Source organism: Grampus griseus (assembly GCF_964374135.1).
Source record: "Grampus griseus genome assembly, chromosome: 6".
NCBI classification, from domain to species: Eukaryota; Metazoa; Chordata; class Mammalia; order Artiodactyla; family Delphinidae; genus Grampus; species Grampus griseus.
Genome location: NC_139000.1, coordinates 24,153,630 through 24,178,127, shown reverse-complemented (window position 1 = coordinate 24,178,127; position 24,498 = coordinate 24,153,630). Strand labels below are relative to the sequence as shown.

Here is a 24,498-nt window from a genome sequence, read left to right as displayed (position 1 = left end):
TTTTATTTATTTATTTATTTTTGGCTGTGTTGGGTCTTCGTTGCTGTGCGCAGACTGTCTCTAGTTGCGGCGAGTGGGGGCCACTCTTCCTTGTGCTGCGTGGGCTTCTCATTGCGGTAGCTTCTCTTGTTGTGGAGAAGCTGTCCTCACAACGTCTGTCTTCACAGAGCATGAGCATGTAGTCTAACTTAACCCAGAGGTAGGCTGAAGTATTGTAGTAGCCTTGTTTGAGAACTAGGTTGGATTTGCTGTGATTGCTGAGTTAAGAATTAGTGATGAGGGAGATGTTTAAAGAAAAGAAATTCCTTAATATAATTAAAATCTTCATTTATGTGTGTCATCTGTTTAACAGAGGTTGGCTTTGACATGATTAGGTCTTTTTTTTCCAGCTTTATTGAGATATAATTGACATATAACGTGTACATTCAGGAGCTACAATGTGATGATTTGATGCATGCATGTACTGTGAAATGTTTGCCACAGTAAGGTTGATTAACTCATCCTTCACTTCACATAATTACCATTTTTGTTGTATGGTGATAACTTTTTTTTGGCTGCGTTGGGTCTTCATTGCTGCGTGCGGGCTTTCTCTAGTTGTGGCGAGCAGGGACTACTCTTCGGTGCGGTGCGCGGGCTTCTCATTGTGGTGGCTTCTCTTGTCACGGAGCACAGGCTCTAGAGCGCAGGCTCAGTAGTTGTGGTGCACGGGCTTAGTTGCTCCACTTGCCTCCATGCAAGCTTCAGTAGTTGTGGCACGCAGGCTCAGTAGTTGTGGCACATGGGCTCAGTAGTTGTGGCTCATGGGCTCTAGAGCGCAGGCTCAGTAGTTGTGGCGCACGGGCTTAGTTGCTCCGTGGCATGTGGGATCGTCCCAGACCAGGGCTCGAACCCGTGTCCCCTGCATTGGCAGGCGGATTCTTAACCACTGCACCACCAGGGAAGCCCGGTGAGAACATTTTAAATCTACTCTCGTAGCAACTTTCAAGCATACAATACAGTATTGTTAACTGTAGTCACCATGCTATACATTAGATCTCTGGAACGTATAACTGAAGGGTTTGTACTCTTTGACCAATTTCTTCCTATTTCCTGCGCACTACAGGTTTTGGTCTTGTTCTTTTAAGGGTAATTGCATGCTAATCTCCCTTGGACATAACTGCATGCAAAACACCTGGAAGAAAATAGTAAGCGTCTTAAGCGTAATACAACATAGTGATGCTAGTCTAGTGCTCTTGGATTGAGTGTTTTAATACTTTTAATCTAATTGCCAAATTTTCTTCTTTCTAAGTCTTAATGGAAAAAAACAACTCACTAAAGCACTGTCCTGTGGTAGGAGCCTTCCATCATCATGATCATAAAGTTTGAAGGTAGAGGTAGAAATGAACACATGTGCTTCTGACCTTATTGATGCTTAATATTTTATCCTCATGACAAACTATACTTTAACAATTATTGTTAATATTATTATCTTAATGAAGAGGCTGAGCAGAAAGGGTCATTTGAAAAAGAAAAGGGTGTCCTCATCCCTCTCTAGCAAGTGGTACGAAGTCCGGTCCTCAAACCCCTGCCTCTGATGGCCTCCTTTTCATTTTCCCCTGCAGTTCAGCTCTGGACTGTTGGAAACTATCACTGGTATCTCAAGCAAAGCCTGCCCTTCAGCACCTGTGGGAAGAGCAAGATTGTGTCTCTGATGTGGGACCCGGTGACCCCATACCGGCTGCATGTTCTCTGTCAAGGCTGGCATTACCTCTGCTATGACTGGCACTGGACGACTGACCGGAGCTCAGGAGAGAATTTAAGTGACATGGCAAATGTGGCTGTTGTTGATGGAAGTAAGGAGCTGGAAAGTGTGTCCGTGGGCCCGCAGGGGGCCTGAGCCAGGAGCCTGCAGATGTGGTAGTTTGACTGAAACAGTGCAGGATTTTTATTTGATTGATTATTCTGGTTGTTTGGTTTGTTTTTACTTGTTTTGGTTTCGATTGAATGGGAACGCCCTTAGGTGAGGCGTGTACTCCCCTGAGAACCATGGTCTCTCCTCTCCCCCTGCCTCCCTCAACTCCCTTTTCTACTACAACCATGGCCTTTACACATTTACTTGTCTGGGCTTTGAAGACATTGACATTTCTGACCCTGGGTGGAGAGGAAGACAACAGTAGGCTCCTGGCGTTGGTGTGTCAGCCTTGTCTTTGTGCCCTGACATAGGGTTGCGTTGACCCTCACACCACTCCATTATGTTGCTTTATTTTTTGATATATATTTAATTTATATATATAATTTGCTTGCTAATTATATACCTTTCCAGTATCTTCAGTTCAAGTTACAGACATCTGCCTAGTACTCGGATTGGATTGGTGTTTTTTAATTAGGTTGAGGCTTTTTGTTTAGTGAGGGGAAAGAAACTAGGGAAAGTCAGTCTTTCCTGAATAGACAGTTTATTTATTGCTAATGACCTAAAGGAAAACTTGCTTCTAAGGTTGTAACGTGAGTTGATGTACTAATTTATGTTCTATGTAGTGATCGTAACACTGATTTTACAATCATATGTTCTATATAGAGGACGTAAGCACATATGCCTTATTACCAGATCCATGCACAGGGAAGTGCTTTAAGGATTTTGGTTTATTCTGGCTTGGTTGCAGGCCCAGGTTTAAAGCTAGAACTCTGACCTTTTGGCCTGCTTGCCCTAGTCCCTGGCACCTGAAACTCCAAGCCCCGAGATGGACTGCTATAGGCCTGGAGGTGACAATAGCCAGATATAGACAGAGCTCTGACACTTACTTCCCTCCTCTACACTGTATTTAAGCTTATTCATGATAAAAACACCAACAGTTACTTTTAAGAATCGCTGTATATTTTCTACCACCATTATTAATTAGTGGTACTGTGCTGTTCAGATGCCTTGTTTTACGAATTGAACATCCATGTGTCTCATCCTCTTTCTCTCTCGCATGCAGACAGGGTATTGGTGACAGTCTTCCGGCAGAGTGTGGTTCCGCCTCCCATGTGCACCTACCGACTGCTGCTCCCACACCCTGTAAATCAAGTCATGTTCTCGGCACACCCTAAAAAGAGCAATGACCTCGCTGTCCTAGATGCCAGTAACCAGATTTCTGTTTATAAATGTGGTATGTTCAGAAACTGTTATCAGGATGTTCTGAATCAAATCTCCTACACGAAGGCAAATTACAGTTTGGTGTTGCATTAGCTCCAGGGCTTCCAAAAATTTTGAAGTTTATAATTAATATCATTCTTACTGTGATGTTTAATTGACTTGCAGGGTTTTTTCTGTGTTTGTGGGGGGTGTTCAATCCTACTCTGGCTAATAAGAACAATTCCTTTTGCTTTGTTGAATTTGAAGGGTTAGTTATTTAGGAATAATTCTCAACCCTAGAAAGAACGTAGTATCTCATTACGTCCTTAACATTGCCATTGCACGTATTTTCAGTTGATCTCACAGCTTTCCTAGGAGCTGTGTCAGAGGTGGAGTTTTTCTGTTTTATAGATGAGGGAACAGCACGCCGGAGGGTTTGCAGTCTGCTTGAGCAAGAAAGGACAAGGACCTCTACTTAGGTGTTTTAGCGTCTAATCTAGTTGTCTTTCCACAGTCACATTGCTGCCAGTTTCTAGTTGCTTTCCTGATATACTTGAAGAACCTGAAATTTGTGAATTCTATGGTTGTATCGTAGGTTATACTGGCTCATGGCAGTGGTAGCCTTGTTTTCAAATAAGTTTTGAATTCTTAGCCTGAAAGGTAGGCAGAAATTTAATTTAAGAGAGAGGCTGAGATGTGGTTATTTTCTAGATTGCTTTATTTGTAAAGTGGATTACCTTCTAGAGCCCATTAAATGCAGAACCCCATATCCTTAGTATCAGGAAAAATGTTTGTAGTTTACTATGATAGTATTTGCATTTTTTTTTTCCTAGGTGATAGTCCAAGCATAGACTCTACGGTGAAACTGGGAGCTGTGGGTGGAAATGGATTTAAAATTTCTCTTAGAACACCTCATCTGGACAAGAGCTACAAGTAGGTTGTTCTTAGTTGCCTTGGACCTCTGGGCACAGAAGCAGCCAGCATTTAGTCCTAAATTCAGCCAGCTGTTATTACCTTATCCTGTGCCTGTTGCTCAGTGGAACAAGAAGTAGGTACAACACCTTGGTCCTGGTTTTACAGCCTGGTTGGAGAAGTCAGTTACCTATATATCTGAATATCATATATGCTGATGGGTGGCAATGGAGCATAAGTCTTAGGCTGACTTAGAACCCATTCCCCCAACATCCCTGGGGGGATTTTCAACAGGGAAAATCCCATGGGAAAGGTGGAGATGCAGATGGTAGAGCAGAGTGCATTTGCTTACACAAATGAGGATATGTACATTGTTAATGTGCGGCTGACCTAATGCAGTCTCTAGTTTGTTTCATCCTACAATGCAGAACTTTTGGTTGCTGTGTTTTGAGGCTCTTGTTGCAAATCAGAATGCATGTTCCTATTGAAACAGTACTACAAACAGTTGGATATAATTGAATACCTCGGGTGCACTATAGGCATTGTAAAATGACCCAGAAGCCAAATTATTAATTATAAGTCCATTTCTGTGAGAACCCAGAATTTGATTGTGTTCTATTTAATAAGCCCATGTTCTTAACTAACGCAGTACTTTGTCTCCTGGGCACATTTATTTCTAAATTAATGGGAATAATGAGCAAATAACTGAATATAACAAATAAAATGTTTCTTAAATGCCAATATATGCAATATATTTAATGAATATATTTCCTACCTGTGTATGATTTGGGAGCTGTCTATATAATGCTTAGTAGTTTTTGAAAGAGCATGTACATGGATTATTTCATTTCACAGACTTGAAAGTTTAGAGGACAGATTTAAGGCAAACTAGAAAGCATGAGGAAATTGAGAATATAGTTTCATTTTTTAAAAAATTGTGAGAAGGATAGCTCTAAGTCATTTAGAGAAGATTTCATGAAGGGCATAAATAACTTACCTTGAACCTTGAAAAAGAGATAGGTTTAGGATTGCCAAAGAAGGATTGAGAATGTTGAGTGTGGTGGACAGAAGAGTGTCAGTGAGAACCCGAGGCAGGAATGCTCCTGCGTGGGGCTGAATGCAGTGAAGAGACTGAGTCCAGGGAGAGCTGGTTGAGTAGGAAGATCAGACTAGTGACTCAGCTTTAGTGGGTGCTGAGGATCTGCTGCTTGAGCTGAAAGACAGGAAGGAGCCATTGTGAGTTCCCGCGTGAAGTAGTAAAAACAGGCCCTCCTCCAGTGTCTGAATGCTACAGGAGGAAGGCATTAGCGGCAAAGAAGTCATCTCCCAAACGAATTAGTCATTTTGATAAGAGATGCTTAGGATCCGTTCAGCTGAGACCTAAATATCTGCTGAAGCCTGCTTTGAATGCTGGTAAATGGTAACAATGGAAGACTGCTGGGGTTTATTAGCGTAGGGCCTGGGGCTGTCAGTTTTTCTTGTGTAGTCAGTTTCTTGAAATGTTCTCTTCAAATCTAAAGATCTCAGAGTATAAGATACTTAATTTTAAATACTAGAAAACTGTATTCTTAAGCCAGGCAAACATTATTTTTGGATTTTCTGGTATTGGGCATTACCTCAGGTTTTGTCCCTCCAAATAATTAGGAGTTGACTATATATAAAGTGGTTCATCCTTCATTCAGGAAAATCTCGGTGATGCTAAATTTTATTCATGTTTTGAAAATTCTTCGATGTTTAAAACAGAATTCAGTTTGAGAACAGTGAAGATGAAGAAGTAAACCCACTGAAGCTTGGCCTTCTCACCTGGGTTCAGGAAGACGTTTTCCTGGCTGTGAGCCACAGTCAGTCCAGCCCACAGTCTGTCATTCACCATCTGACTGTGGCCCCTTCTGCGATGGATGACGAGCAGGGACAGCTCAACATTAGGTATTCCAACAATTCGCTGTATTCCATGTGTTAATAAGCAGATAGAGTTAGGCTTCTTTTATGAGCATGGGACTTTTTTTTTTTTTACTTCCAGTGAGCAGGGTTGAGGGGCAGTGGCTTCCTTTTTAGACATACTTAGCAAGAGGGTTAAGTCTAGTTTTTAGTCATGTCAAAATATAGACTAAAATACATCAAGAAGTGGTGAAAAATGCCAAGAGATGAGGCAAAACATTTTTAAGGTGTGTTAAAAATTTTCATTCACCTTATATTCCAGCAGAGTAATTATTAGCCTATGAGAATTAGCCACTCTAATTACCCTTGTTAGTTATTAAAATCGACTATGAGATCTATATATATGCACTTCATTTTGATTTAGTGACTTCAAAATACTTCTTCCAGCCTCCTGTACATTTTGTTTGGCACTTGATTGCATTTATTACTAGAAAACCTCTTCTGTTTTTCTTTGCTAAAATTTCATAGCTCCCTGGCCCTGAGTTTCATTTTGATTCCCGACTGCATCTTTGTCACGTAACAGGTTTCATTAATGAATGTTGTTTTCTGTATCGCAAGCCCTGTTGTGCACCAGATAGCGTTGTGTGGACAGCTCCGAGAAATCCTCAGGTTTCCAGTGTCAAAACTCGGCACCTTTGGCATACATTGATAGTAATCCCCAGATTCACATGTAATTAAAGTTCTGCTGGTTAGGTTTAAATTCTGAAAACCGTTGTTGCAAAATTAGGAACCTTTCTTTATTGTATACATGAAGCATATTCCAAATGCAGTCATTAATTTCTAATCTTTGAATGATACTGCTTCATATTTTTTAAAAAATATTTATTTATTTATGATTTATTTTGGCTGCGCCAGGTCTTAGTTGTGGCACGCAGGATCTTTTTTAGTTGCGTCACGTGGGATCTAGTTCCCCAACCAGGGATCCAACCCGGGCTCCCTGCATTGGGAGCGTGGAGTCTTAACCGCTGGCCCCCAGGGAAGTCCCAGTAATGTTTCACATTTTTAAAGGTTTTGTGAATATGTCTGGATGTAGAATATGTTCTAGCTGCATGCAGACTTAACAGGGGCTTCCTTTGTAAAACAGAGCAATTTACATTAGAAATGCCTAAATTATGCATGTTTCCACTACTAAAAATTTGAAATTTTTTATCATCTTGTAGAAGGTAAATGCGGTCATCTCATTTGCTATAAAGGAAGTGAGAAGTCATTTAAAATATATTTCTGCTGCTTTGACTTTTGTTTCTCAAAAAAGACTATTTTGTTCATACAAAAATGTTAGTCTTTGACAAATATATAGTCCCCCAATCAGCTTATAGCTTACATTTACTATAGCTTGTGCTTTGTAAAAGGTACCCTTTTAAATGCTTTTCCTGTATTAACTCACTTATTTCTCACAGCACCTCTCTGAAGTATGTACTGTTGGCGCCCTCATTTGACAGCTAAGACAGCTGAGGCACAGAGCAGTTTAAGTAACTTGCCTGAGATAACGCAGGTGGAGCCAGGATCCAGTCCCAGCCATTGCACCTCCAGAGTCTATTCCTTTAACTTCTCAGATAACTTATCCTCCCCAAATTTGTGGCATCTTGGGGGTTTTTGTAGATTTGTTTAAAACTCTTTGAATAAATGTTAGCATTGGCACCATTTGCTTTTATCGTACCTCTTCCACTTCCTTTAAGACATGTCTACTCTTGGTTCATTGACTCAGGAAAAAATATAATGGCAATAACAGATTCCTCTCTTCCCATTAAGGGAGACCCACAGATTTCTATGAATGAATATAATAGCAATATAGGTATTAAGCGTGCTCACTTTCCCACAGATTCACTGCTTTATTTAATGCAATAAATTGAAATAAGTTGCAGTAAGTTATATACAGTTGCTGCCAGAATAGGAGTGATGACCTCACAATGTAGACACCTACTTATTGACATTGTGGAAAATGTCGTGTGACAGGTAATTGCTTTACCTGGGCTTGCGCTTGCAATGTTTATCTATTAGTGTGTATATACATATGTGTGTGCATTTATTATGTTTATGTTATATTGAAATAGGCAGTGCAGCACCAAAGGAAAATTGCTTCTTTTTCTGTTTTGCAAAATCAATGAAATGTCACTACTTTTGAGAAAAACAAGTCTGTTCACACCTCCTTCACTTCCTTTGTTTTTTATTTTACTCTTGTCAGTTCATCTGTGACAGTGGATGGGGTCATAATCAGTCTGTGTTGCAACTCCAAGACCAAGTCAGTAGCACTGCAGGTGGCTGGTGGTCAGATACTTAAGTACCTTTGGGGTGAGTATCAAAATGTTAGGAAAGCGGGGGCTTCCCTGGTGGCGCAGTGGTTGAGAGTCCGCCTGCCGATGTAGGGGACACGGGTATGTGCCCTGGTCCGGGAGGATCCCACATGCTGCAGAGCGGCTGGGCCCGTGAGCCATGGCCGCTAAGCCTGCACATCCGGAGCCTATGCTCCATGGTGGGAGGGGCCACAGCAGTGAGAGGCCCGCGTACCACAAAAAAAAAAAAGTTAGGAAAGCATGTTTATGACTTACGTAGATATTTAATTCTTGAGTACATATACTTGTATCTTATCAGTGTTGCCGTGATTATTAGGTCTTTTAACTACCCTGAAAAACCCTAATCTATAGAGTAGAATTAGCTGGTGTGTTCTCCCTGTATTTTCTCTTGTAATGAACTGGAGTACTTTACTGAGTTTCCAAAACACATTTGGAAAGTGATTTAAATTGCATGTTAAGTATTTTAGCAAGTGTTAATGTAACAGTTTTTTTTTTTACAAAGAGCGGATCAGCTCTTGGTAAACCTCATCTGCCAATCCTGCAGAATCACCCTCTCTGGCTGTTGAACCATGGAAGAACCCTGGTGGATTTCCTGTTCGATTTCCTTATCCGTGCACACAGACCGAACTGGCCATGGTTGGAGGAGAGGTAAGTAAACACAGGCAGAAAAACTTACCACTTAGAGCAGTGACCCAGGAACTGATAGCATTAAGTAGAAAGAGTGTGTACCTTGGAGGTGGACCTGAGTGTCCACTAAATCTCAAGGCAACAATGAGGAGTTACTCACTCTCAACAATGAGAAGTTTCCTAAGCCTCAGCCTGTAAATCTCTGAAATGGGATTAGGAGATTGCATGTAGTGGTTAGTTGATTCCTTTCCTTGGAAGTATAAATTCAAAAATAGAAAAATGCAATTGGCAGACTTTTATCCCCATTTGTACAAAACATTCAAAGTTAGTTTATAAGTAACTTTTGGGGACAACAGAAATGTAATCTTGAAACTAGTATTCAGTAGGTTATCATTCATCAAATATTAGAATGCCTATAATTGTGGCCGGTGGTAGATACAGTGGTTACAAAACCAAACAGCTGACTAGTTCCTGCCCTTCTGGAATTTTTAATCTATCAATACGGGTATGGCTGTCCCTTCTGATAGGAGAATGAAGTAAATGAGCAGGGTGTAATGGTAGAGAATAGAGAAGTGTTTGAGGCTAGTTAGAGGATGGTAGCTGTGAGGATGGGGAGACCAACTTTTGGTGGTCTGGGAAAGCCTCTAGGAGGTGGTGGTGTATGTGCTGAGATGTGAAGAAAAAGAAAGTTCTATCTCTAAGAAAGGGAGAGTGTTCCAGGGAGGAGGAACTATCCATACTGTGAGCTTAGGAGAGCTCAGCTTACTCAAGGAACCTAACGGAAGCAATGGCTAGTCCTTAGTGATAGGCCATGGGAAAGAGCGTGGCTTTGCTCATTTAACATAGATTGGAAATTGATGATTTTAATCAGGGAGTAGTGTGATGTGCTTCATGGTTTGAAAGGTTATTCTGGCTGCCCAGTAGAGAGTAGGTTGAAAGGGAGGAGAGTGAAAGTGGCTGTGAGTGGAGGCAGTGAGGGGCCAAAAGGTGATACGTTTGAGACATGCATAGGAGATAGAAACGGCGGGGCTTGCTGATGCACTGGATGGCCTCATAGCACACTTTGCACTGGACCAACCACATCTTAGGCATCTTCAGTCCGCATTACAAGGACCTAGATGTGAAATCATAGGGCAATGGAACCATGTAATAGAAAAGTTTGGTTTAACTAGTTTGGTTAGAATTGTTTGTAATTTCATATTTTATTTCTTTGCAGGAATGTGTCCTCGGTCTGACTGATAGATGTCGCTTTTTCATCAATGACACTGAGGTATCAAGGCTTGTTCTGACATTGAATCTTTTTCAGTCTTGGCCCCAAGTAATATAGCTAACTCTCCCCTTTGCCTCCCTGACCTTTTGTAGGTTGCTTCAAATATCACATCATTTGCAGTATATGATGAGTTTTTATTGTTGACGACTTATTCCCATACCTGCCAGTGTTTTTGCCTGAGAGATGCATCATTGAAAAGTAAGTTTTCAGTGTATAAAATAGAAAATAGTCCCTGTTCTAATATCGTTTGTCCTTTGAAGTCTTGATGACTTAAGATTGTTGCATACTTTGGCTTTTTATCATGAGTCCTAGACTGGAGAAAACTTCTAAAGTTCATTTACTTAGCCCCTAATCTCAACATGATATCTCAGTTGAATCACTCCACATCAGTTAGCAAAGAGAAGGAGGTCCTTCCTTAAGCAGCACATCCTAAGGTAAACAAACAATTTTCAGGAAATTTTTTAATATAACTAATATTTTACTTTGAATTACCATGTAGGCACCAAACTGGCAGTATGCTCAATCTTCTTTGTAATCTTCCTTTTCTCACTGTGGCAACCCTCCATTGTATATCTGAAGGACTCCATCTCATGGCTCATAGGAAATCGGCTGCATTTTTTTCTGTGTTCCACGTCCCCCCACCCAGCGTGTTTGTGTGCGCATGCACACAATTTTCTTATGAAAAAAAAGCCCACTTATTTTCTTTGCTTCTGTTGATAACTTGGAAACAGGGAATCTTTCACTGATACGATCGTAGCTTTATCAGTACACTAAGACAGAGAGAAGGTGCCCAGTCCTCCCTGTGTTTTCCATATCAGTTGAGACGTTGTGTATGGGCATGTGCATGAGGGCTCTGTGAGAGAGCACAAAATTCTGGGATAAGATTGTTTATCAGAGGGGCTAATGGTCTTGAGGCTGAGTAAGAGAGCAGTGCGGCTTAGTTGTTAATTGCTTCTTTCTACTTTGGATAACATGCAGTTTCAGCTGCAGTTAGTGGAGAGTGGCTTGTCCTGACAGTGATTCTTAAGGCTTAGCCTACGGTGTCTTTAGCATTACAGGCAGGTCTGAGCAGCAGCCATGTGTCTAATGGGGAATCTCTGCGGAAGGTGGAGAGGGGTTCACGCATTGTCACTGTTGTGCCCCAGGACACAAAGCTTATATTACAGGTAAGCTGATTTTTCAGGCTATGTTTCTGATAGTCATTTGACAGTAAATAGCAAACAGAATTCTTGTGGATTATATTTTAAGCTGTTTTATCATTTGTGTTAATTTATTATAAGCCTTTCCTTGCTATGTTCTCTGTTAGCTTTATACAAAGGAGTGTTAATACAGGCTCTGCCCAGTAAGGCTAAGAGGGAGACTTCTTTTAAAAGTCAAAATAAGTTTTGAGCACAACTAAATTTTGCCAAAGCTATGCTCATTTTACAGTGTTGTGTTAGTTCTCTAAGAAGAGTTAGGTAAAGTTGTATATCCTGGGTATTTAATTTTTTTCTATTTAGTTAAAAAAGTTATCGATTTGATTTATTTATTTTAAGATGCCAAGGGGAAACTTAGAAGTTGTTCATCATCGAGCCCTGGTTTTAGCTCAAATTCGGAAGTGGTTGGACAAGTAAGTACCATGTATATGATTAGTTAGCTTATTGTTATGACTTACGTGTGAAGACAGCAAGTATTCCATTAAGATTTTTAAAACTTAAAAGTCTTCAAATCTTTCATTACATATATCTTCAATCAGATTCTCAGAGGCTCTCTTTTCTTCACACTTTGATTCTTATATCGTATGGTGTAATAAACATTCCTAGCAGAAGGAATCATGAGGCTCAGTGTACGAAACAGGGCTTCCTAGCCTAAGGGGAACGATATAGGCTTTAGATGGCCTGTGAACCCAGGGAATTTTTGTACCATCCTGTGTCTGTGTGTATTTGTCTGGGCAGAAGGCCTAAGGCTTTCAGCAGACTTATAAAAAGGCCTATGACCCAAAAATGCCTGAGCCACTGTCGTGAAGGAAATGATCCATTATCTGAATCTCTGAATTTGGGGGAAACTTTATATTGGAAAATGTTTACTAACATTTTGTTAAAAAAGAAAGTAGCTCTAAGTTCCGTAATGATTTTGTGTGCGTGTGTGTGGATATAGTCCTCAACCAGCCATGATGACTAAATCACACCTTTTAGGAAGGTAAATGAATCTGGTACCTGATTTTTTTCATTCTATGATTTCAGAGTAGAAATCCAGTAGTAGTTGGGCTATAGTCTTAATTTTAACTGGTTTATATCATTATGAAAATATGCTGAGTCCAGGGAGCTTACTTTTTGTGAAATGCCCTCTCTGTTCATTTTCTGTCTCTTCACAGACTAATGTTTAAAGAAGCATTTGAATGCATGAGAAAACTGAGAATTAATCTCAATCTGATTCATGATCATAACCCTAAGGTAACATTCTAAATCTGATATTTATCATAGCTTACCTTAGACTTGAACTAAGATGATCTGAACTAAAATGTTTTGTCCTTTTTTTATTTTTTTCTTGGGTAGGTGTTTCTTGAAAATGTGGAAACCTTCATAAGACAGATAGATTCTGTAAATCATATTAATCTGTTTTTCACAGAATTGAAGTAAGTATTTTGAATAATTCATGAGTATCGCATGCATAATTTTCTCTCTTCTGGTTAAGGAAATCAGACAGATAAATAGAGGAGAAAAATTACTTTTCAATATATTTTTTTTAATCTCTAACTCTTAGATGCCGCATGTACTGGATTTTCAGTCTTTTCCCTTTTTAAAACTAAGACTTTAAAAGATGTCATTTAGAATTATTATTTGACTTTAATTTTAGGTGTACATAAAAAACTATTAATTGAAATAAATGATGTCTTCCTCTGCAGTGACTTTTTTCTAACTTTCTATTTTTTTTATTTTTTTCTAACTTTTTAATGAAAAATTTTAAACATGTAGAAAAGTTGAGAAAATTGTCCAGTGAGCATCCTGTACCAGCACCTAGATTCTACAGTTCCTGTATTTGCTTTATCACTATTTCCCATCTGTCCATCCACCATTCATTTTTTTTTCCTAATGCACTTTTAAAAAAAATTAATTTATTTTTGGCTGCATTGGGTCTTCGTTGCTGCGTGCAGGCTTTCTCTAGTTGTGGTGAGCAGGGGCTACTCTTTGTTGTGGTGTGCAGGCTTCTCATTGCGGTGGCTTTTCTTGTTGCAGAGCACAGGCTCTAGGCACACAGGCTTCAGTAGTTGCAGCATGTGGGCTCAGTAGTTGTGGCTCACGGGCTAGAGAGCACAGGCTCAGTAGTTGTGGCGCACAGGCTTAGTTGCTCCGTGGCATGTGGGATCTTCCCAGACCAGGGCTCGAACCTGTGTCCCCTGCATTAGCAGGCGGACTTTTAACCACTGCGCCACCAGGGAAGTCCCCACCCTTCATCTTTACTTTAGACAAATTTCGAGGTAATTATAGGCATCAGTCCACTTTACCTGTCAGTACCTCACCTTGCATAACATTAACTAGAGCATATTCTTTGTGTACGGGGTCCCCCTGCATGTCAAATTTATATATAATGAAATGCACAGATTATAAGTGTACCATTCACTGAGTTTTGACAAAGGTATACTTCCATGTAATCTTGACCCCTATCAAGATAGAGGACATTTCTTTCATCTCAGAAGGTTCCCCCAAATCCCTTCTCATTTGTTCTTTGTCCCCACCCTCTTGGCAACTGCTTTTTTGAGTTTTTCGCTGTAGATCAGTTTTGCCTGTTCAAGAACTTTATATAAATGAATCATATAGTATACTATCTTGAGATTCATCCATGTTTTTGCATGTATCACTAGTTTATTCTTTTTTATTGCTGAGTAGTATGCCGTAGTGTAAACATACTGCAGTTTATTTCTTCATTCTCCTGTGGGTGGACACCTGGACTGTACCCAGTTTGGGGCTCTATGAATGTAACATCTGTATACATTAACATACAAGTCTTCTGTGGACATGTTTCCATTTTCTCAGCAAGTTTTTCCATTTTTCACCATATATGAATATTTTTAGAATTAAACTGTCTTCCAAAAGCCATTTTTTATTTATTACCTCATCGGCACTCCAACATATATGTTAGTAGTTTGATAGCTGGGACATATGTTCAGTTAGTGACCTTGTAATACACGCTTGTTTGCAGGGAAGAAGATGTTACAAAAACCATGTACCCTCCACCAGTTACCAGCACTGTCCAGCTGTCCAGCGATCCTGATGGGAAAAAAGTAGACCTTATCTGCGATGCTATGAGAGCAGCCATGGAGAACATAAATCCTCACAAGTACGTGTGCTGTCGTTAGGTGGCATCTTTTGAGTAACAGAAGTGTGTAGTTGTTTCTCTTCAGCTTGCTCACCTTCCTTATTCTGGTGTACTTCACTTACTACTTCAGGTACTGCCTATCAATACTCACCTCTCACGTGAAAAAAACAACCCCAGAACTGGAAATTGTGCTGCAGAAGGTACACGAGCTTCAAGGTAGAGACATGTTGACAGAGTGTGTGTATCGGGGCCTCAACTGACATCGGGTCTTCGGTCTTCTGGAGATCACACTGACCAGGACCAGGGTCACATCACTGATTTGGCGTGTGGCTTTTTCGTCTCCATTTTAAGACCTGGGTCCATTTCTTTGAATGCTGCCCTATAAAGCTTGTACAAGAGTCAGGGCTTCCCTGGTGGCGCAGTGGTTGAGAGTCCGCCTGCCGATGCAGGGGACACGGGTTCGTGCCCCAGTCTGGGAAGATCCCACATGCCGTGGAGGGGCTGGGCCCGTGAGCCATGGCCGCTGAGCCTGTGCGTCTGGAGCCTGTGCTCCGCAACGGGAGAGGCCACAGCAGTGAGAGGCCCGTGCACTGCAAAAAAAAAGAAAAAAAAAAGAGTCAAAAGAATATATTCATCTGGTGTCCAGTTCTGCCAGGAAAACGTATTACTTTGTCTTTTTGGTTATGTTGCTAGGTGTGTGGGTTTTTTCCCCAAATGGTTTTGTTCTGTTTTGTTTTCTTACACACTGATAGGAAGTGCTGCACCTGTTCCTGATGCTGTGAGTGCTGAAGAGGCCCTGAAGTATTTGCTGCTTCTTGTAGATGTTAATGAATTATATGATCATTCTCTTGGGACCTATAACTTTGATTTGGTCCTCATGGTAGCTGAGAAGTCACAGAAGGTATGTGGAGTTACTGCTTAGACATACTTCTCATTTTTGTTTATGCGAACATGGTAGTATGAAACAGTGCTCCTGAAACTGCAGTGTTTGGTCTGATGTTAAGGCTGTGAGGACAGGCCTCGAGGCAGAACTGTTAGTCTCCAGGACCCATACTTCCAAGCTCATTCTCTGTCGCTGTTCTGGGCTTACCAAAGTGTTTTGATTGCTAGGTTGAGCAATTGAAATAAAATTACTGGGTTATTTTTAAGCTTATAGGCATTAAGTGTGAACAAATTCTTCTCTTATAAAGGAAATATAACAAATGATTCATATTCCAGTCCAGTTCTATCATGTAGCTTCTTTTACCAGTGCAAATTGGGAACCTGGACAATATGCCCATATGTTAAGGCATTTTTACCAAAAGTGGTTTTATGTAGTTTGGTTTTATATATAATTAATATATGAATACACTACATATTTTTAAAATGATGTAGCTTTCGTTTCATTGCTATAATTATTATATGTTTATTTTTATAAGTAATATAATCACGAGCAATAAAATTGTCCTTTAAAAAAAATTTTTTTTTAACTTTTAGGATCCCAAAGAATACCTTCCATTTCTAAATACACTTAAGAAAATGGAAACGAATTATCAGCGGTTCACTATAGACAAATATTTGAAACGGTATGAAAAAGCCATTGGCCACCTCAGCAAATGTGGTAAGTGTGAGGGTTAGTATGTTTATTTCTGCTTCAAATATTCTTTGGAACTAGGGAGGGTATAAATTGCAATCAAATGTTAGTTTAGACAGACGGATTTCAATTTCCACACCTGAAAACGTTAACAATTACGTACGCGCACCTTATTTTTATCATATGTTTTGAAAAGCTGAGGGTAAAGCAAATGTCTTTGAATGAACGGGAGGAGCTCCATAGCTAAGAAGATAGAGCAGATGCTTCTGAGTCAAGAGTGATCATCCTCGAAATTCACTTCAGTGTCTTAAAATCAAAATTGGTTGATAATTCACTCTTCTCCTGGTGTTTGCAGACACCTGAAGGAAACCCAGCCTGTCTGAGTGGCCATGCCTACTGGCAGTGCCCTGACACAGTTTTGATTGGCAGTGATATGGAGTCGAAGCAGCACGATGCCGGGTGTTGTGCTTCACCCCATCCCTGACCAGTAGTGGAGCCTCACGCTTCAGCAGTTATGACTCTTTCCTAAGGGCTGAGACGGGGACAAGGAAGAGTCACCTGGGGTGCTTGTTAAGCATTCAGCTTCTGGCTTCCTTGGAGGATCTGGTTCAGCTGGGCTGGGACGGGACTCAGGCGTGTGTATGGTTAATAAGCTCCCCAGATGATTCTTACTAAGGATGCTGAGCAAACACTGGGCTGGATGGTCATTCATCAGGGGTGGTGTAAAATTCCTTTTAAGTAGAACTCTGATTGCAACTGGCGCTTCTCATACCTCAGAATCTGCAGTGGTGCTCATTAAAGCTCACACTCCTGCATTCCCGTTCTCCAGATACTCTAATTATGCGGGTCTTAAAAAGGTCCCTTGTTGATTTTATGTAGGGACCATTGGTAGAAATGAAATCCATTATGCTTCCCAAGTCTCAAGCTTGTGTGTGTATGAATCTTATTCCTGTAGGACTGGAGTACTTCCCAGAATGCTTGAACTTAATAAAAGATAAAAACTTGTATAACGAAGCTCTGAAGTTATATCCACCAAACTCGCAGCAGTACAAGGTGTGTAGCATGTGAAATGAGGCTCTCCTGATTTTGCTTTGTGCTGTAGTTGGAGAAGGATGAGGCTCCTGAGCCCCTGACACTGTCCTTGGTTTCAAGGTTTATCTTCAAACTAATTAGCCTCATCTTGAACTTCTTATCTGGGAGAAAGGCCCTGACCTGTTCCTCTTCTGAAGAACTTGCCCAGGCAAGAAACCTAGGCGTTGTCTCTGGATCCTCCTCGGGAATACCATGGCAGTTTCCATCCTGCCCCTCCTCCAGCCCAAACTCACGATCATCCTGAATAGTGCTGATCTTTCCCATGTATTTCTGCATAAAGTTTGGTTCGCTTGTTTGAACAAACATCTGTTTAGCTTTTCTCATGTGCAGTACTTTGCTTATCAGCTACATGTATTATAATTCTTACAACAACCTGGTAGGTGTTGTGCACAATTTTCAAATGAGGAACCACCTTGCCTCAGGACCTGGGACGTGAGGTGGCCAACCTGGGATATGGAGCCCGTGCCATCATCACCACCATTTTCAGTTTGTCCACAAATTGTACACGTCTTTCTGTCATCTGGCCCCTGCCTGCTTCTTTAGCATCAGCTGCCTCTGGCAGCCCTCTTCCTCCACTTCCTTTAGCCCTCCTGTCCTTCTAAACTCTCGGGTCTCCTCTGCCAGAAAGCCGTTCCTGGCTGAGGTGCCAAACACTGAGCTCCCAGAGCACCTTGTTCTAAACTTGGGAAGGGCATTTATCAATCTGCTATCTACTGATTTTTTGCCCCACCAGGCTGTGGGTTTCCTTAAGGGCAGGGACCCCGTATTATGTCCCTCTGATTCCCTGCCTCATACTGAGCCTGGGGAATACAGAATTTGGCCAAAGCCTGCCTCTTTGCTCTCATTTGCCTTATCTGTTCGTCCCCTGTGCCCTCTGTGCTTCAGTCATACCAGCCTTTTTGTTATTCTTTCCTGTGCCTTCCATACCCATTCCTGCCCAATGGCCATGGTGCTTTGTGTGCTCTTGGCGTGGAATACTGTCCCGTAACTCTTCACATGGCTTCTAATCCTCACAGCCCTCTGAAACAGCACTTCCATCGCTCTATCCCTTTACCACTATCTGCCATTATGCTGTCGACCACAGTGTGTTTATAAGTCCGTACTCTTTCACCACAAGAGCAGGAACTTGGGAGTGGTTCTTGTTACTGCTTATTTTTTCTGTTTGTTTGTTTCTGCTTTGTTTGGCTTTATTTTTTGCTTTGCTCTGTTACTCCCGCTGCCCTGAACAGCACTCAGTAATTATTTGTTGGATGAATACATGGCACATCCTCAGTAAGGTTCTGAGTGGAAGAAAGATTGAATTCACTGGTCATCCACAGGGTTTTTCTAAGTCATTCCAGGGAGTTTCAAGTATAATGACAGAGGCAGCCTACCTTGGAGATTTAAAAAAACAGTTATCACCTGTCCTCACCAACCCTTTGTCTCCTCCTGTCCCAGGACATCAGCATTGCTTACGGGGAACACCTGCTGCAGGAGCACCTCTGTGAGCCAGCAGGGCTCGTGTTTGCCCGTGCTGGTGCCCACGAGAAAGCTCTCAGCGCCTTTCTGGCTTGTGGCAGTTGGCAGCAAGCTCTCTGTGTGGCAGCCCAGCTTCACTTGACCAAAGACCAGCTGGCTGGCCTGGGCAGAACTCTGGCAGGTAAACACGCCATTAGGTTCTCCCAGATAACTTCTCTAATGGCTTTGTGTCTCTGTGGTTTTGTTTGGCAGTTTTGCAGACATGTGTCAGGTGGGAGCACACCTTGGTGCACTGTCATGTGCATGGGTAAAGGTTAATTTGGAGTGGCTTATTAGGTAGAGTAAAAGTTTAACTGCTACGAGAGCTCCCCAAATACAATGGCACAATAAAGAAAGCAGTTTACTTGTCTCTCTCATGGCACTGACAAGTCCTCCCATGGTGTGGATCTGCCATCTCTTAGGCAGAGAGTTGAAGGTGGATTTTCTCCACATCTGTATTCCAGTCCTCAGGAAGGGGAAAAGCTAGAATCGTGAGAGAACACTCAAAGTTGGAAATGATCTAGCTAACACTTTTCTCTACCTCATTCACCAAACTCACACTTTACAGGACACCGGGTACAGTGTAGCTGGGTAGCAATGTGCCCTGCGAGAATGTAAAGATGAATTTCCAGGTGGGACTGTTCAAATATAGCCAATAGATCATTGGAAACCATAATAGCAATTTTCAGAAATGAAGCCAAATGTATAAGCAATGTGAAAGCAAAGGCAGTTTAGCTGTGTCAGGATCTAGGGATTGCCTGAACTGGAGGTGAGGTTATTCCAGTCTGATTTCTTAGAGTGGAGTGGCATTCCCAGAGTGCCTGGGAGAAGTGACGGGTGCGGCTCTGGCCCTCTCAGCCATGCTTGAAGTGAGTGAGTGGCTGGTATATTTTCCCCCCACCTTTTCAAGAGTCTTGTAAATATTGTTATGATATCCCCATAAAAAGCAGTCCTGAAAAAAAATCCAAACTACATCCTGTTAAATGTACATATATATTCTCTTGAGTAATTTCACATTGTTTTTTTTTCCTTTGGGATTATAAAAATGTGTGAGATTATCACTTTTCTGTTTCTGGCATTTTCTGGTTATTGTATCTGTGGACTCTTCTATAAGCCCTTTCAATTTCCAAGCTGAACTCTTTTTACAGGTACCAAGAAGTCCTTATTTGAGTCTTATTAACTCTTCATTCTGGCTCCGTTGATACTTCTGCTCTAGAAACTTGTTATTTGTAGTTTAAATTTTCTAGTTCTGTTCTTGGTGTCTGTTATCTTCTCTTACATTCTTTTCAACTCTTAGCTTGCTGTGTGTCATGCCTTATAATGGAGTGCACCTAGTTCTCCCAGATGCTTAGCAGAAAAAGGTGGAGAAGACAGTGCTCAAAGATTTTTGAGAAATGTTACAGGGTGGAGTCACTTCATGTGTACATTTAACTTAGTTTACACAAGTCACCAAAAGGAAGAAAAGATAGCTATTGAAACAGTGGAGATGACTCTTCCTGGTTTTGACAGTGATAATATGCCCTGGAGTTAGCATGAAATGGGAGACGTGACTCTGCCAGGCCCTTAGTTAACTCTGGGTTCTGTGTGCCTCTCATAGTGTAATTATCTCAACTGGGCTGAGAATGAGTCTCAGATCTGAAGATACTGCAAGACCCCTGACATAAGCCAACTACCCCCATCTAGTGCGCAACCAAAGAAACAGCAGCCTCTTCCTATTAGAGGAAAAAAAGGATTAGTGCGAGATGCTAGGTCAGTTTCCCGTATGTGTGCCTTTGTATTTTTCATGACTGATTTTGACTATATGTGATTTTCACATCCCATGCTAAATTTTGATTGTAACTGCCATTTAAGATAGGACCCCATGGTATTCCTGCCTCTCTCTCTCATAGAAATTCATAAAGTATATAGTTTGATACAGAATAAAGACATATTAATGAAGCATTTCAGCAAAAGAATGCTTAACTCTACCTTACCCAGTGCTTCACAAACGTACTTGACCTGAGAATGGTTTCTTGGTCCTGCCTTTTATGATCCTTCGAGCAGTCTGGGAGAACACTTTTGAAAATGCCATTTTAAAGCAGTTCACTTTGAATGTATACTCTGTAGAGCTCAATCTCCAATTTGTAGGGGACCATTTTGATTTAAATAGTACCACCTGAAACCGTTTCAACTTGAGTTTTGGGAATACCGTTCTTAGTAAGCCGACTGTGCTCAGATGCTTACTGTCTTTGCAGGAAAGCTAGCTGAGCAGAGGAAGCACGGCGACGCAGCCACAGTTTTGGAACAGTACGCCCAGGTAAACTCAGTGCCTCCCATCCACACCCCTCCCCCACCCCCAATCAACAAGCAAGTACCTTAGTGATCATGAAAATTAAAGGAACTGTGGGTATTTAGGAAATCCAGAGGTAGTATTTCCCCTGAGGGTCTCCCATCTTGCTGGCTTGACTTGGTAATCTAAATTCAGTATATCTCTAAGTAATTACACTTGCTGTGCCAAAGAACACTATTACAATATGCACTAGTGGCTTGACCTTGGTAGAAAGTATAAATTAAATCTGAAGGGAATTATACCTTTTATATTAACTTGCCAAAGTAGAAACAATGAGAAAAGACCGTTCTCAACCAAAAGGATGGAGCGTTACACCCTTTTTCGGCTTTCACTTCTGTTCTTTCTGTTGGAAATGTCTCTTTTACCTCGGGCAGCTTGATGGGTTCCAATTTCCCACCAGATTATAAAGATAATTACCTACACCAGCTTTTGATAGAATTCTAGGATTTATTATGAAAATAATAAAGCCTATGTGCTGTCACAGACTTAACAGGACACAGGTACACAATTAATACCAGGGATTCCTGCCTCTAGGGTTTTGGCCTTTGATGAGAAAGTGTTTGTTACAGTTGTCACTAGAGGGCACATCTGCATAACAAAATTGTGCTTTTAAAATACTTCATTGTCTTTCATGTAATAAGAGTGAGTGAAACAAGGTAACTGTGATATCATTAGATCCTGGAAAGAAAATATGTTGGGTGATTGAGCTGAAAACATGAAGATATATCCCACCTAAGATGGTTAACTAAATGGATAAGATGCCTGCTTTTGATTTCTAACATTTCTTTTTGACTTTCTTAGAATTTCCAACTCTCTGCTTACATGACCCATCTGTTCTTGACGTTGTTTTTTCCATTAGAGGTGTTATCATATTTATTGTACTGATCTTAAGTTCCCAGCCTCACAATCTCAACATCCCTGCCCTATCAGAGTCGTGTTCTGATGCTTGCTTTGACTCTTCAAACTGTGTTTTAATCCCTTTTGTATGCCTTGTAATTTTCTGTCAGAAGCCTTATGTGTGTGATATACTGGGTTAAAGCAAATCTGATAAATAGGTCTTTAATGATATGGTGATGAGGCTGGGGGTTGGGTAGGAGAAGTGTTCTGTAGTCCTGTGATTAGCTGGCAGTCTTGAAGTGAGCATGTACCTCATCTGTGAACTTCACCAGTTATTCTCAGTTTTTTTTCACTTCTTAGGTAGGATAGGAAGGTTAGAGGGGGCTGCAGCTGGGTATTTCCCTGCCTCCACATTGGTTAGGCCCTGGTGAAACCCACTTCGATTAGGCTTTGCCAAAATCACTTGAGTGCAGGTCTTGTCAGTATTTTCAAATGTCTGCTTTTCCCTTCCCCGTGCTAGAAGTACGTAGACACTGTGAGAAGTTCTGGTAGGGCTCTTGGAGGTAAAAACTCACAAAAGTGTAGGAATCTCTGTAAGTATGGACCCCCATAGAGTTTTTAACTCTTGGCCTTGTCTACAGTGAGTGCTATTAGCTGGAGAAATTCAGTCTTTCACCCTAAGTGTGATGTTTGCTAGCTTTTTTGGGAGTTTAATAGGTGTGAGAAACTGGGAGGGCCAAATCTTGTTGGCCACCTGTTTTGTACATAAAGTTTTATTGGAACATAGCCCCACCATTTGTTTACCCATTGTCTGTGGCTTCTTTTGCACTTAAAACCACAGAGTTGAAGAGTTGTGACAGACACAGTCTGGATGAAAGTCCCAGAAAGCCTAAAATATTAACTATCTTTTTACAGAAAAAATTTGCCAATCCTAGCCCACTTGTGTTGAGGAAATTCCCTTTTATTTCTGGTTCTGAGAGTTTTTATCATGAACGGGTATTGAAGTTTGCTGATTGCCTCTTAAACTAAGATGTTTTCTGTTTTGTTTTTAGACCAGTGATAGGGTGAATTGTATTTATGTTTTTTCTTTTTTTTAATTGAAGGATAATACCTTATTTACAATGTTGTGTTAATTTCTGCTATACAGCAAAGTGATTCGGCTGCACATATATATACATTTGTTTTTATATATTATTTTCCATTATGGTTTATCATAGGATACTGAATATATACTTCTCTGTGCTATACAGTAGGACCTTGTTGTTTATCCATTCCATATATAATAGCTTACATCTGCTCACCCCAACCTCCCACTCCATCCCTCCCCCACCCTCTTCCCCCTTGGAAACAAGTCTGTTCTCTATGAGTGTCAGTCTGTTTCTGTCTCATACATAGGTTCTTTTGTGTCATATTTTAGACTCCACATATAAGTGACATCATGTGGTAGTTGTCTTTCTGACTTTCTTCACTTAGTATGATAATCTCTTGTTGCTGCAAATACCATTGTTCTTTTATATGGCTGAGTAGCATTCCATTGTATTATATGTACCACATCTTCTTTATCCATTCATCAGTTGATGGACATTAAGACTGTTTCCATGTCCTGGCTATTGTGAATAGTGCTGCTGTGAACATAGAGGTACATGTATCTTTTTGGATTACAGTTTTGTCTGGATATATGCCCAGGAGTGGGATTGCTGGTTCATATCGTAATTCTATTTTTAGTTTTCTGAGGCACCTCCATACTGTTTTCCATAGCAGCCGCACTTACATTCCCACCAGTGGTGTAGGAGGGTTCCCTTTCCTCCACATCCTCTCCAACATTTGTTATTTTATAGAGTTTTAATGATGGCCATTCTGACCTGTGTGAGGTGGTACCTCATTGTCGTTTTGATTTGCGTTTCTCTAATAATGAATGATGTTGAGCATCTTTCCATGTGCCTATTGGCCATCCGTATGTATTCTTTAGAGAAATGTCTATTTATGTTTTCTGCCCATCTTTTGATTGGGTTGTTTGTTTTTTTGTTGTTGAGTTATATGAGCTGTTTGTATATTTTGGAAATTAAGCCCTTGTGCATCACATCATTTGCAAATATTTTCTGCCATTCCATAGGTTGTTTTTTCGTTTTGTTTATGGTTTCCTTTGCTGTGCAAAAGCTTGTAAGTTTGACAAGGTCCCATTTGTTTATTTTTGTTTTTATTTCCATTGCCTTGGAAGACTGTCCTAAGAAAACATTGGTACAATTTATGTCAGAGAATGTTTTGCCTGTGATCTCTTCTAGGAGTTTTATTATGTCATGTCTTATGTTTAAGTCTTTAAACAATTTTGAGGTTATTTTGTGTAGTGTGTGCTTCAACTTCATCAGTTTACATGTGGCTGTCCAACTTTTCCAACAGCACTTACTAAAGAGACTGTCTTTTTCACATTATATATTTTTGACTTTTTTATCGAAGATTAATTGACAGTAGTTGTGTGTATTTATTTCTGGGCTATCTATTCTGTTCCATTGATCCATTTGTCTGTTTTTGTGCCAATACCATGCTGGTTTGATTTCTGTAGCTCTGTAGTATGTCTGAAGTCTGGGAAGGTTATGCTTCCTGCTTTCTTCTTTTTCCTCAGGATTGCTTTGGCAATTCTGGGTCTTTTGTGGTTCCATACAAATTTTACAATTATTTGTTCTAGTTCTGTGAAAGATGTCATGGGTCATTTGATAGGGATTGCATTGAATCTGTAGATTGCTTTCA

At 40.7% G+C, this 24,498-nt stretch overlaps 1 protein-coding gene across 1 annotated transcript in view; it reads left to right on the top strand.

Moving 5' to 3' along the window:
• ELP1 (elongator acetyltransferase complex subunit 1) overlaps nt 1-24,498 on the top strand; it is a 62,974-nt gene that overhangs the window by 18,883 nt on the left and 19,593 nt on the right. Inside the window, exons 11-29 of the mRNA XM_082657469.1 lie at nt 1,602-1,832; nt 2,955-3,125; nt 3,925-4,024; nt 5,747-5,929; nt 8,124-8,230; nt 8,777-8,880; nt 10,076-10,129; nt 10,222-10,327; nt 11,180-11,295; nt 11,665-11,738; nt 12,483-12,561; nt 12,664-12,743; nt 14,309-14,446; nt 14,556-14,641; nt 15,178-15,326; nt 15,902-16,025; nt 16,954-17,051; nt 18,528-18,729; nt 20,822-20,883. Of these exons, the coding sequence (XP_082513595.1) occupies nt 1,602-1,832; nt 2,955-3,125; nt 3,925-4,024; nt 5,747-5,929; nt 8,124-8,230; nt 8,777-8,880; nt 10,076-10,129; nt 10,222-10,327; nt 11,180-11,295; nt 11,665-11,738; nt 12,483-12,561; nt 12,664-12,743; nt 14,309-14,446; nt 14,556-14,641; nt 15,178-15,326; nt 15,902-16,025; nt 16,954-17,051; nt 18,528-18,729; nt 20,822-20,883 (2,264 nt within the window). The remainder of the gene's footprint in view (nt 1-1,601; nt 1,833-2,954; nt 3,126-3,924; nt 4,025-5,746; nt 5,930-8,123; nt 8,231-8,776; nt 8,881-10,075; nt 10,130-10,221; nt 10,328-11,179; nt 11,296-11,664; nt 11,739-12,482; nt 12,562-12,663; nt 12,744-14,308; nt 14,447-14,555; nt 14,642-15,177; nt 15,327-15,901; nt 16,026-16,953; nt 17,052-18,527; nt 18,730-20,821; nt 20,884-24,498) is intronic.